Genomic DNA, 14,019 nt, shown 5'->3' with positions numbered 1-14,019 from the left:
ATAAGAACAGCAGCTAACGCTCACTTATAATAACAATAAGAATTTGAGCTAGTTCACTAGTAGTGTTGTTTGCTAGTTGCTAGTAAAGTCTACACTACGGTGTTGTCGTTACCTAGTTGCTAACTAGTTTTGCACTCGGTGTTGTCTCACCAAAGTTGTTTGACTCACCCAACCCTACGTCACCCCCAAAAGCGCTCGCAAATTTATACCCTTCTTGCATCACGTGCTCCAAGGTGAACAACCAACCACAAACTGATTTTGGTGTAGGCCTTTGTATTGCACTCAAGAAAGGAGTTTGGCGTATGTATTGCACGGTGTCAAGATTGGGCTGCATTACATATATGCATAATAAGCCTAGCTAATGACTGACCAGTGGTCCTGCTCACCTGTCCAGTACTTTTCCATACCTGCCCCCAGTGAGTGCAGCATGGAGGTAGGCTAGCGGTCACGCCTGAACAAGTCTCCCTTCAAGACAAGTCACCCAGTGCCCCTTAACATACTGTAAGTAGCCATAACCCTAATCAGCAGGCCTATCTCAAAATCAAATATTCTCCCAAAGGCTACTTTACAGTAAGTGGATATTGTTTTAGTAACAAGCTTCATCTGCCATTTTGCCCCATCCACACCCCGGAGAGCCCTCCCTCCCTCCCTCCTACCCCCACACCTTCTCCACTTGTGTAATAACTTTTACAATTTACCCCAAAACTGTAATACAAAGCATTTCCAATGTAACTACATAGTTGCAAAAGCTGTTGCTATGTAGTTACATAGTTAATGAATGTACAGGGGTGAAGCTGGGTGACCCATGAGGCTGTTCAAAATGCAAACTGCATGTTCAGGGATAACATCATTTTTGAGGACAATGGCAACTCTTTGTCTCTGTAGCTCCACTAAGCATTCGGGTCTCTGTGTTCCGAGGCCAAATGAAGGGCCCATTCACACATTGTAGCAGAATGTAAAACCATGACTTATCATGCAGGATGGGATTCATAGAGTTCACAATCACATTAGTATGTAAGGCAAGGCAAGTTTATTTGTATAGCACCTCTCAGCAAGGGAAGTCTTTTACATGAGACATAAGCATCAAGACAACGTGCAAGAAACACATAAAAGGTAATACCAAACGAAATGTAAAAAAGGACATTTAAAACAAAATGCAGGAAAAATAAAATACAGGAATAAAAGTTACAGTGCAGTGTATTCATTAATAATTATTTGATTTAGTGAATAGCAGCGGCAAAAATAAAAATCTTCAGTCTTGATTTAAAAGAACTGAGAGTTGAAGCAGACTTGCAGTTTTCTGGAAGTTTGTTCCAGATATTCGGAGCATAAAAACTGAATGCTTCTTTTCCATGTTTTGTTTTAACTCAGGGGACAGAGAGCAGGCCTGTGCCAAATGACCTGAGAGGTCTGAATGGTTCATAACGTACCAGCAGATCAGAAATATATTTTGGCCCCAAACCATTCAGTGCTTTATAAACCAACAGCAGTATTTTAAAGTGAATTCTTTGACAGACAGGAAGCCACTGTAAAGACTCAGAACTGAAGTGATGTGATCCACTTTCTTAGTCTAAGTGAGGACAAGCAGCAGTGTTCTGAATCATCTGCAGCTGTCTGATCAATTCACACCCTTACCGTAGTCGAGCCTACTGAGGATAAACGCATGGACAAGTTTTCCCAGATCCTACTGAGACATAAATCATTTAATCCTTGATATATTCTTCAGGTGATAATAGGCTGCCTTTGTAATTGTCTTAATGTGACTGTTGAAATTCAGGTCCGAGTCCATGACTACACCAAGATTCCTGGCTTCATTTGTGGTTTTTAGCATTACTGATTGGAGCTGAGTGCTGACTTTAATCGTTCTTCTTTGGCTCCAAAGACAATTACTTCAGTTTTATTTTTGTTTAGTTGAAGAAAGTTCTGGCACATCCAATCGTTGATTTGTTCAATGCACTTACTCAGCACTTGTATGGGATTACAGTCCCCTGGTGATATCAATTTGTGTCGTCTGCGTAGCTATGGTAACATATTTAGTTGTTTTCCATAATTTGAGCTAGTGGGAGCATGTACATGTTGAACAGAAGAGGCCCCAGAATGGAACCTTGGGGAACTCTACAGGTCATTTTTGTCTGCTCAGATTTGTAATTGCCTATAGACACAAAGTAGTCCCTGTCCTTCAAGTAGGATTCACACCAGTCTAGCACTGTGCCAGAAATTCCCAGCCAGTTTTCCAGTCGGCCTAGTAATATTTTGTGATCAACCGTGTCGAATGCAGCTCTGAGATCCAGTAATACTAAGACTGAAATTCTGCCATTGTCTGTGTTTAAATGGATGTCAGTGAAGACCTTAACAAAAGCAGTCTTGGTGCTGTGGTGTGGTCGACATCCTGACTGGAAGACATCAAAACTATTATTTAGTGCCAGGAAGTTGCAGCTGTTGAAAAACTGCTTTTTCAATGATTTTACTTAAAACAGGATATGAGCCTATAATTGTTCATTTGTGAGGTGTCTAGAGTATTCTTTTTTAAGAATGGCTTGATGACTGCAGTTTTCAGGGTTTGTGGGAACACACCTGAAAGAAAAGATGTGTTTACAATTTGTAGTAAATCAGAGGTCATGCAGTAGATACATTTTGAAAAAGCCTGCAGGCAGAATATCAAGCCAACAGGAGGAGGATTTCAGATAGCCTATTGCATAATGTCAAGGGTTTTATGGTTGATCGGATAAAATTGTCATGGGAATGATTTTAAGTGCACACCGGGTCAACACATAACGCATCCTGTACCTGATATGGAGGCACTGACTGCTTGTCTATTTTTTTTTTTCAAATTTTGTCAGTGAAGGATGAGGCAAATTCATTGCAGGCCCTGGTGGATATATATAAGTTCAGAGGCGACACAGGAGGGTTTGTTAGCCTATCGACAGTGGCAAACAAAGCATGTGCATTATTATTGTTTTTGGTGAAAAGAACTGTCGTGCATTTCTCAGCTCCAAATTATAAATGCGAAGTCTCTCTTTATAGATGTCATAATGAACATGTAGATATGTTTTTTGCCACCTGAAGAGAGAAAGTAGTCTGGTATTCTCCTCTACCCTCAACATGAGCACACAACAATCTGTGCTCCCAGACAGACTAAATAGCTTGATAGGATACGATCGAAATGAGAAACTCTTGGCGTTGCAACTGATCTGTGTTCATAGTGTGCTGTACGATAAATGTTGACCTATCTGGAAAACTGCGGCTAGTGACAGTGTATGTCTGCATGTTTGTGGTGTAGACTCCTCCACCGCCAGAACCCACGGCTCTGCCTCCGTGGTCCATCGGTCACATGATCAGGACGGCCAACATCTGGAGGAGAGCGTTGACGTTGATGAGAGATTACGTGGATCCCTGTGTCTGACAACAGATTGGATTTATGATAGAACACACCAAACAAACCACCACCTGCAAAAAGCAAGCTCGTCTGTGGTGAATCATACAGTGGAGAGGCATCAACGACGCTCCGTTGAAATACAGCTTCATTATTTTGATATACAGACTGTAATGACCCTTAAAAAGGCTGTAAATTGTGCTTCAGTGAGTCAAACAGCCAGACCATCTATAACAGCTATGCAAATGTGATTCCACACAAATACTAACAGCATGATAGCAAAATAAAAAAAAAAGAAGGAAACGAGTGAAAACAAGTGGCTCTGTAGCCTATGTTAATTGATATTGTTGTAATGTTCTGGTTTTTATTGCTGTTGTGTGAATGTGAAATTGTCAGCATGAAATGGTATGATGTTATCCTTAACATTACACAGCAGATAAAATATCAAGAAGGAACTAGAACCGGTACACTTTCTGAAGAAAATGTGTGTTTGCTGAAAGCAGGAATGATAGTTTAGATGGCTTGTAGGCCTACTATTAATGGTATCTAAATGAGTATAAACTGAAACTGAACTGAAAGTACAATATACAGTCTAATATAGTCCTGGTAGGCTATTAAATAGTTGAAATTGATATGAATAGTTAGGACAAGAGCCGTAAAGAAAAAATCGTATTATAATGAGTGTACAGATCAGTAAGCTTGTTATTGTTAGTGTTTTAAACTTTGAATGTAGTGTAGACTAGTTGAAAAAAGTAGGGACTGTGTGTAAATATTCCATTGACGACTAATGTTATCCTCATAGCTTGTCGTACATCAACATGAGCGATAATAAGCTTGTCATTCTTCTTTGAATGGAGTCTAGAGCAAGCAATCTCCCAAACACATCCATTGACCTGAGCCAAGAAGTTCTCATGCAAATATGCCGGCAAGGCTCCCACTATTTGCATAATGGCTGGAAGTAATTTCACGACCCCATAACATTGGGAGAAAGTGCACTTAATACGCTTGTCAGTCTGAGTAGTCTAAGCTTTCAGTTGAGTCTTAAGCTATTATCACCATTTAAACTTTTTTCAGTGCAGCTTTACATGCTTATTGCTGCTATGACTTTTTATTTTGATATCACTTGTAGGCTAGGCCTACTTTGATGGTAAAGAGACAAAAAAAAGAGAAAAGAATGGAAGTCTATGGACGAAATAGGCTACGGTTTTGATCACTAGCCTACTAGCTTACATTTTTTAAATAGTTTAAGATGATAGGTGTCAAAAAGTGGGCAGAAAAACAATGAAGTATGCAGAAGTATTTCAGCAAGCACACTAAATATCAACACTATTCAAAATGGTCAAGAAATCTAGCTAGCATCCTAGCTGACAAATAGGTGACGCCCATCCTACCCCAGACAGGTGAGTCTGGGATGACTGTTCAGTTCGAATCCCGGCTTCTCCTGTCCACATGTCGAAGTGTCCTTGTCCTTGGGCAAGACACTGAACCCCAAATTGCTCCCAATGAGCAGGCTAGCACTTGCATGGCAGCTGCCGCCATTGGTGTGTGAATGGGTGAATGAGAGGCAGCGCTTTGGATAATAGCGCTATATACCGGTCCATTTACCATGTAGGCCTACACTATTATACAGTGTTACTGTAATGGTTGTTTGCAAGTTGGTACACTGTCATTGTTGTCTGCACGCTGTCAGTTTTCTTATTTTATTTGTATTTTTCTGTACTCTGCCACTGAATTAGGCTACTGTAGGCTAGGCCCTACTGTATGTTGTAGGCTAAGCAAGGCACATGTATGTTCTTCCCTGTCTAAATAAAGGCTTCTATCCATCCATCCATCCATCCCCATAATAGTGCACAAATCCTCCAGTTAATATGTATTGTGTCAGTTTGTCGTGTTATGTTGGGTGTATGCCACAGCCATTTACTGCCCAGCACCTGTTTTGTAGGCTACTTGAGGCTTCCAAATGTTTGGTATAGCCTGAGGGTAGGCCTACCGTACCTCAGAAAGGAGTGAGAACAGGCATGCTGAAGTTCTGTATAGCTATATAGCCTTTTAAAAATGTATCAGCATTTTGTCAATACATTTTAAAATAGCAATTTATTACTTTCTGCAACTTTGTCCAGTTGATCCTGTCTTAAAGTGCGCAGTGCCAGCTTCATGGTTCTTTAGAGATCGTAGGGGTAAGAGCGCCCTCTAGTGGCAAATTAACTCCAATAACTGTACATCACACACACATTTGCTTTGTCTTTAGTTTTGTCTCTATGCTCTGCAGTAATGTGTCTATGCCCTGCTCACTTTTTAAATTACATTTTAGATCCAAGTTGTCTCTATTTAAGCTCAATTTGAGTCTGATCCATTGTCATCAACACATTCCACCCCTCCACTGACTTTTCACTAATAGCAGACATCCTTATCCGTGTTCACATTATGGCCTTTTATTATAATGAAGCTGTCAAAGCCACCACAAATCAATTTCTATTCACACTCCCCTGTAGTTCAGTGACCACACATCAGTCATTCAGGGGAATGGAGAGTGAACTACATTACACAGAGACCGCCATGGTTGCAGTGCCTGATTGCTGGTAACTCATCAGAAGTCAACAATATTAAGATTTGAAACATGTTTATTAATTTTCCATATATCGTTTGAACAACCAAGGATGTAAAAAAAGAAAAACATCAAAACCTTTTTCACTTTTTTCTCTTTAAAAAAATATGGTCAGCTTTTTCCCCCTTGTTCACAAACCGTTTCAGAATTGGGACAAACTGAAAATTAAACAATTCTGAGAAGCTGGAAGGCCATTAACATTTCTTGGCAATATAAATATAGTGGTTTGAACAAGGTTTAAAACAGCTCACGTGGAAAGAGCATACGTAGAGTATACATGACAGGACACTGGGCACTGCCTGCATCGTTTTTTGTCCTCGAATTTTGTAGAAAACCAGGATTCCTTCTCTGACTTTGCAGATCAATGCGGTTGTATGACAAGTAAATATGTACATTCGGACAGCTCCACCAGCCTCTGTAGTATGGCGGTCGTACTCCCCCCGGTATGAATCATGATTGTCTGTTTCGGGGGGAGTGGTTGTGTGACTATGTGTAGTCTGAGTAGTAGTCCTGCCCCCCGCCCCTCCCCAGAGGGTAGCCCCACCCTCCCGTCCCTTCCCCCCGCTCGTGTCCCCGTCCCGGCCTGGGCCAGGGCCCCCCTGGCGGGGCTCCTCTCCCCCGGTAGCCCCCTATCGACCCAGGACCCAGAGCCCCTGGCAGGGACCCGTCCAGCTGTCCAGGCATGGAACCTATGCAGCCGTAGCCGCCCCCGGCCCCTCCCATAGGCCTGGCCGCTGAGCCCCCCCTGGTGGCTGCTGGGGGAACACCCACGCCGACTCCGTGGCTGTCCGTACAGTTCACCGGAGTCCTGCCCCCCTGACTACCAGGGGTGCTGCCGCCAGGGGCTTCTGTCCACTCCCTCTCCCCTCCCTGGGTGAGTGCGCTGTGGGGGAGCAAGCCCCCCCCTCCCTGGCTGCTGGGTGCCTCGCAAGTGCTGTTACCCACAGTTCCCCACACGCCCCCCTCCCCGGGTCCGGCGAGTGTCCTGTCGCCCTGGCCTGGCGTGGGGGCGCCGCCGGCACTGGCGGTGGGGGTGACCCCGGTGGCGAAGCTGTGCAGGGCCACGTCGGCCTGGGAGAAGCCGGTGGGGCCCGCGGACGAGGCCCCCGCGGGGTCCGGGTAGACCAGCAGGGAGGGAGAGGTCTCGGGGGCTGCGCTGGGCAGCACGCTGGTCGTACCGCCTCTAGAGAAGCCTGCGCCGGCGGTCAGGGCGGCGTTGGAGCCAGACAGGGTCTGGGACGGGACGTACAGGTGCATGAGGTGGGGGGGCGGCGGAGGTTTGACCTCCAGGGGGAGGGGGGGCTGGCTGGTGAGAGGCCCGGCGGCGAGGGTAGGGGCTGGGGTCGAGGTGGAGGTCGAGGCGCCGGCGGTAGCCGGGCCCCGGTAGTCCTGCTCCTGGGTGCCGCTGCACGGCGAGGCGGGGTACGCCGGCGAGGCCGAGTAGCCGGGGAACGGGGCCCACGGCGTCGACGGGCAGAGGAAGCTCTGGTGGGGGTTGACGGCGAAGCCCCCGGCCGAGCTGCTGCTGCTGCCGCCCGCCTGACTGGTGGCCTTGAACTGGGAGATGGCCGTCTTGAGGGCGGCCAAGTCGCACAGGCTGGCGTAAGAGAGGGAGGAGGAGGCGGCCTGCTCCTCGGCGGCGGGGGGGCCCAGCTGGTCCGGGAGCGGGGGGCGGAACTCCTCGGCCTCGGGGAGGGGGGGCCGCGGGGCCCGGCCCCCCGGGGCGTGGCCCTCCTGCGCGGTCTGGCCGGGCTGCTCGTCTGTGACCAGCGTGTCCTCGTCGGAGTCTAGCGACATGTCCTCCTCTTCCACACACTCGTCATTCACTACTGAGAGAGCAGGGGAGGGTGCGGGCGAAAGGGACAGACAAGTAGAGTGGAAGAAAGATTTTGAAAGACAAATATGTTACTAATGCACTCTGAAGAAAAACAAACAAACAAGTTGAATAGTTACAACGCTAACGCTGCAAATACGACTATTCAGACAGTTTCTGTTGTGCTCGCCGGTGGATGTTGTTGGCGCTACCCACCAGTAGAGGGCGGCGTGGGAAGCTCGTTCTGATTGATGCCGCCTATCAGGCTGTGGAAACTGTTCATGATGTCGTCGATGCTCGCTATGACGATGCCGTTCCTTGAGTACTGCAGGAACATCTCGAACCGCCTCTCTGCGGGGGGGCGAGCACAAAACCGCGAGTGTGTCAGGGAAACCGTCACAGACCGTTCAGCTAGTAGTCCATCAGGCACCAGAATCTGAGGGGAAAACGGTGACAGGAACCTTGGTGGCAGTAGTGCTGGTAGTTATTTACCAGTGAGGAAGATCAGGTGGCGCTGCTGGGTGTGCTGGGCCTGGAGCTTGACGAGGCAGTCCAGGTCAGGGGCCTGCCGTGATTGGGTGTCGCACTCGTGGTAAGGCAGGAACTCCACCAAGTGCTTCTTCTGATAGGCCGTCAGCAGGTTCAGCAGACCCATGGCGTTGCTGTTTAACCTAAAGGCACGCGCGCACACACCCGCACACACACCTTTGAATTAGTAAGGTTGATTTAATTGAGGATGCATTTTATGGTGTAAATGCTGCTCTAGATGAGGCTTACATTTGAGAAAATATTAAAGAAGCGTTCTTCATACAGTACCACTCCGAAATGAATTGCAACTGGTGTTCTCATTAGTATGGTAATTTTGATTGAATAAAAACGATTATTTTTCAGCTAGATTTGGCTTTCCCTTTAACTTGGCCGGATCAAAATCAAGCAAATGCTCTCTATATTCTTCTACTCTTCTCTGCCTCTTGTCTTTCCTCCTGTCTCCCCTGCCAAACAGTCCATACCACAGAGAATGGTTTACTATTACTCATTGAATTATTAATTTAATTATTTCTAATATCACCAAATCAGATAAAAGCAGTCAGACTTCAAAGGAAAACAGGCAACATTATATTAAAATACACAAAAATAATTTATTTTCTTTGTTCTTTCTTTTTCCTCTGATTTTCACACTCTTTCATCATCTCAGTCTCTACCTCTTCAACCCTGCTTTTTGTTGGTGCAAACCTAGCTTTGTCGGAGTCTTTTTTTCTGACCTGGTTCGCAGTTTGTGAACAAGAATGAAACGAAGCAGTCTGTCATACTAGTCAGTTTGGCTAGGCTAATTTATGTATCTACATGGTCAGTGTGTCTACTTAGCTAGCATCTCAATTGTTTGTGGGGGGGGGGGGGGTGACCTCTCAGGCTGGTCAGAGATGTTAGAGGCAGCTGGCGTTTTAGCATTCCACAGGTTTGATAGATAACGTGGCTGCCTTTGCAGTGCGCTCTGCGAAAACCATACAAGGTGATCGCTAATCAATCACTGACACTGATCAGCGGCTGGAGGCATCGGGTACTATGACCGATTTACCAGGATAACTCGCTCTCTATGGGTGACGAATGGAAACAGACTTTAAGAATCTGAATGCGAGTTAGGGCTAGAGGACTGGTAGAGATACTGAACTGCCCAGTGAGTTAGGGCTAGAGGACTGGTAGAGGGACTGACCTGCCCAGTGAGTTAGGGCTAGAGGACTGGTAGAGGGACTGACCTGCCCAGTGAGTTAGGGCTAGAGGACTGGTAGATGGACTGACCTGCCCAGTGAGTTAGGGCTAGAGGACTGGTAGAGGGACTGACCTGCCCAGTGAGTTAGGGCTAGGGGACAGGTAGAGGGACTGACCTGCCCAGTGAGTTAGGGCCAGGTAGAGGGACTGACCTGCCCAGTGAGTTAGGGCCAGGGGACTGGTAGATGGACTGACCTGCCCAGTGAGTTAGGGCCAGATAGAGGGACTGACCTGCCGAGCTCCTTGAGTTTCTTCTGGGACTTGCAGTGGACCTTCCACTGCCAGGGGTTCTCCGGGGAACTCTGCTCCTCCAGAAATTTCAGGAATGCCTGCAACCGGTCTGGACCCAGACACACGCACGCACACACACACACACATAGCCTGTCACTGACGCCAGTCAGTCCAACACTAGTCGATGACCCAAACTGAAAACGGTGTCTTCCATGCGCTGGTTAAAAGGCGAAGCAGGACGCCGTGGACGGCACCACCTCTGTCGGCCTGCTCACCTTGCGTGATGAAATCGGGGTTGAGGACAAACTCATCGGACACGATGAAGCCCCCGGAGACAAACAGCTCGTTGTAGGTGTGGTTCTTGACGTCGTCCAGGCTGTCGACGCCAGCGAAGCTCACTGTGGAACACTTCTTCAACGACACCAGCGCTGGTATCTGAGAGAGGGGACAGAGAGGATCGTGGAAATGAGAAATGTGTGTCTTTTGTTTGGTTAACTGCCAGATTTACTGGTACTGTAAAACGCGAAGTCCCTGTTGAAGAACCATTAAACTTGGATAAAACGAACAGCAGAGCCAGATAGATGACGACTGTTATAAAAACGAGCACAATGACTGCACAATTCTCAAAACATATGAGGCACAGATGGATAAAACATGAACACAACATAAGGACAGGACAGCCACAAATTCAGTTAGGATTCCATTATCTATGATGATCTCTAGAGGCTGTCACTGCACACGCCGCCTGGCTCTGCTGATGATGACTAATGGTGTGTGTGTTGGTGTGTGTGGTTACCTTGTGGACGTGTGCGGCGATGTCCTCGTTCTGAATGATGATCAGGAGCTTGTCCATGTTGCTGCTGTTCTCCAGGAAGGACTGGGGCTTACACTCTGCGTTGCCCAGGCTTTGCAGGTACTCCTGAGGCACACAGACAGACAGTCAGTCAGAGAGACAGACAGCCAGTCAGACAGACAGACGGTGAGGCAAGAAGAAAGACAATCAAGAAGTCAGAAACTCAAGACAGACAGGCAGAATGTGAGTCAGTCAGTCAGTCAGACAGACGATGACACAACAAGAAAGACAATCAAGAAATCAGAAACTCAGACAGGCAGAATGTCAAGTAGTCAGTCAGTCAGACACACAGGCGGTCAGACAGACTGCATGTAAACAGATTGGGAGGCAGCCGGGTTGAGAGATGCAGACGACATCCCAGCGAGGACCGCAGGGCGGGTGATGAGCAGTGATTAAAGGAGGAGCTCGCTCACACTCTCTTGCAGAATTGGTTCTTTATTCGCCTTATTCACCTCAGCTGCCATATTGGTCAGTCTGACGTAATGAGGGGTGCGGATGTGGAAGTACCCGTTGACTTCAATGTTAAAAGTTCGCTGTAAAAACACCTCTTCAAGAACCAAAATAGTCAAAATAACAGGCTGAATACACCATTGGGTTTAGAAACTCATCATTACCAGACTCTGATTGTTTTTCACTGCCGTTGTTTTCGCGTTTGGAAATACATCGGAGTGAATGCAGCTGACGGCTAACTATGGCTCATTCACCTCCATGTATTTCCAAACGCGAAAACAACGGCAGTGAAAAACAATCAGAGTCTGGTAATGATGAGTTTGTAACCCCGATAGTGTATTCAGCCTGTTATTTTGACTATTTCGGTTCTTGAAGTGGTGTTTTTACAGTGAACTTTTAACATTGAAGTCAACGGGCACTTGCGCATCCGCACCCCAGACTGACCAATATGGCTGCCAGGTGAATAAGGCGAATTGTGATATTGTGCTGCGATTTATTACTAGAGATGGCCGGGCCGCGTTCTCAACGCAATAAAAACAAGAGTGGGAGAAAGGAGGACTGGGGAAGTTGGTACTAGCATATGGTCCTCCCCCAGGACAGCACACACTATGATAGCTGGTCATTTATTAAAGCCACTCTGGCCCGATCCAATATCTACGCTCTAGGCCATAGGGAGTCGAGGTCTGAGGAAGCAGAATAGGTATTAGAAAGCTTAAACTTTGGAACTGATTTGGGACCAGCCAGCCCAGCAGCAATACACAGCCGGTTCAAGGCGGGAATGTTGTGCCTTCGTTCCGGATCGCCGTTCTGTATGAAAGGTACGGACGGGGAATGGGGCGTCATTTCTGCTGCGTTCCTTTTGGGATGACGTCACATCCCAGTTGAATGCGTTCCAGAAACAAAACGTGAAAACCCCACTTTCACCCCATCTTTGTAGTTCTAGGCAAGTTAGCCATTTTTAGCAATATCATTTGATAACAACAAACTATGCTATTTTGCGCAAATGAACATTGTAGCAACATTATTTACTGATAGACATTGGACAGTACTGCGTGTACGACTGATTTAATGAGACAAATAATACAGAAGCACTAATAAACAGTCTTATTACAGCTTTCACTTATTGTTGATGCACAGAGCAGCCATCTTGATTTGACAGCAGCTGACGTTGACGAAGTCGGGATACATTTTTATCCAAAGTAAAATGGCAGAAATCCCGAGTTCAGGTGACGTATTGATGACGAGTTTGACGTCGAACCCGGGAATCCCGACGTTTCTGATAACATATGTTCCGCCTTTAAGCCAGCGGCGGAGGTAACCACAGAGCAGAATCAACGTACGCCGGCTTCATTTGGTCCAGTGTAAACAAACAAACAAACCCGGCATAATGAGGGGGTCTTCTTAACTTCGGTAGAGCAGGATCTCTGTTTAAACAGGGGCTGGAGACGGAAAGAGCTCCGAGAAAATGTTCAGGGTACTAATTTGACTTTTCAAGGAGGAAGCATGGAAGTGCTGCACTTCTTTCTTTCTTTGTTAATGTATATCTCTCCAGTATAATATTTTATTAATGGCAATTGTAATAATGTAATGTAATAATGTCACTGTATTTTATTTGATTTCTTAACCTTCCATCTTATTTTCCTGCTTTTTTATATCTATATTTATGTGAAGCATTCTGTCAACGTACATTCTCTGTTGTAAAGAACTTTGAGCTGCATTTATTTGTATGAAAGGTGCTATACAAATAAAGTTGATTATTATTATTATTATTACCTTGATCTCCACACCGATGGCACTCTCCTCGCCCTCGTCCCCGGGGTGGATGTAGAACTTGACCGTGTTCTTCTGAACGTCCTTGAAGATCTCCACCAGGCTGCTGAACACATCCGGCTTCAGCTGGCCGAACAGCAGGCCGGGGACCGGCGGGGCGGAGGCGGTCGTCGTGGCGCCTGGGGCCGCCGTGGTGGGGGAGGCGTCCGGGGAGGCCGTGGTGACCTGGGAGGGGGAGTAGATCTCGGGCTCTGGCTTGGCCTTGGCGGAAGGTTTCTTCCGTTTCGAGGAGGAGCTCTTGACCCCGGGGGGCTGTGCTTTGGTTCTGGCGGCGGGGGAGGCCAGCGGGGCGGGGGAGCTGGCCGTGGCGGCCGCCAGGGGGGGCGGGGGCGGGAGGTGTGCGAAAGCGGGGACGGAGGGGGCGACCGCGTTGGAGGCGTGGGGTGGGGGAGGGATAGTGGGAGTGGGAGGGTTGGGGTCAGGGTTGAGGTCGGGGTTGATCAGGCCGCCCATCCTCTCTCGCAGCGTGCTGACGTGGCCCTGGACGGGCACCGGGGTGACGTAGGGAGTCACGTACTCCGAGAAGGAGCTGTTGGGGAGCCAGGCGCGGCTCTGGGGCAGCTCCCGGGGCAGACGGGAGGTGTAGTAGATCTGCTGACTCTGCATGAGGCTCTGGATGTCGGAGGAGAAGCGGTGGAGCTCCTGGTTCAGGATGCTGTCCAGGCTGCCGCCAGGCGGAGGGATCTGAGGCCGGGGCTGGACCTGGGGTAGAGGCTGAGGGGTCTGGGAGAGCGGCTGGGGAGGGATCTGATGCTGGACCTGGGGTAGGGGCTCAGGTTGGACCTCAGGCTGGGTAGGGACCTCAGGTAGAGGCTGGGAAGGGACTTGGGGTAGAGGCTGGGTGGGGATCTGGGGTTGGACCTGGGGTAGAGGCTGGGTAGGGGCTTGGGGTAGAGGCTGGGTAGGGACCTGGGGTTGGACCTCGGGTAGAGGCTGGGGAGGGACCTGGGCCTCCACAGCCTTCTTTAGTTCCGGGTGGCCGTCGGCCGCGGGGTCAGGCCCGGCCTGGGGTTTGTCTGAGGAAAAACAAAAACGGAGGTGTTTATAAATATCAGGAACAGGAAATGCATCCCCCGTCATCTGCTGGCACAGTTGCG

General features: G+C 47.9%; 1 protein-coding gene across 1 annotated transcript in view; it reads right to left on the bottom strand.

The window, feature by feature from the left end:
- Positions 1-6,464: 6,464 nt before the first annotated feature.
- The window catches only part of tasorb (transcription activation suppressor b), a gene marked incomplete at its 3' end in the record, with an annotated part of 20,983 nt that continues 13,428 nt past the window's right edge, over positions 6,465-14,019 (bottom strand). The window contains exons 17-23 of the mRNA XM_084461789.1: positions 12,866-13,938; positions 10,586-10,708; positions 10,065-10,224; positions 9,790-9,898; positions 8,284-8,462; positions 8,008-8,142; positions 6,465-7,807 (exon numbers count right to left, since the gene is read on the bottom strand). Coding sequence (XP_084317915.1) covers positions 6,465-7,807; positions 8,008-8,142; positions 8,284-8,462; positions 9,790-9,898; positions 10,065-10,224; positions 10,586-10,708; positions 12,866-13,938 — 3,122 coding nt within the window. The remainder of the gene's footprint in view (positions 7,808-8,007; positions 8,143-8,283; positions 8,463-9,789; positions 9,899-10,064; positions 10,225-10,585; positions 10,709-12,865; positions 13,939-14,019) is intronic.

Source organism: Borostomias antarcticus, assembly GCF_949987555.1.
Source record: "Borostomias antarcticus genome assembly, chromosome: 3".
NCBI classification, from domain to species: Eukaryota; Metazoa; Chordata; class Actinopteri; order Stomiiformes; family Stomiidae; genus Borostomias; species Borostomias antarcticus.
The sequence above is the reverse complement of the archived record's forward strand: the minus strand, read 5'-3'. Positions and strand labels throughout refer to the sequence as shown.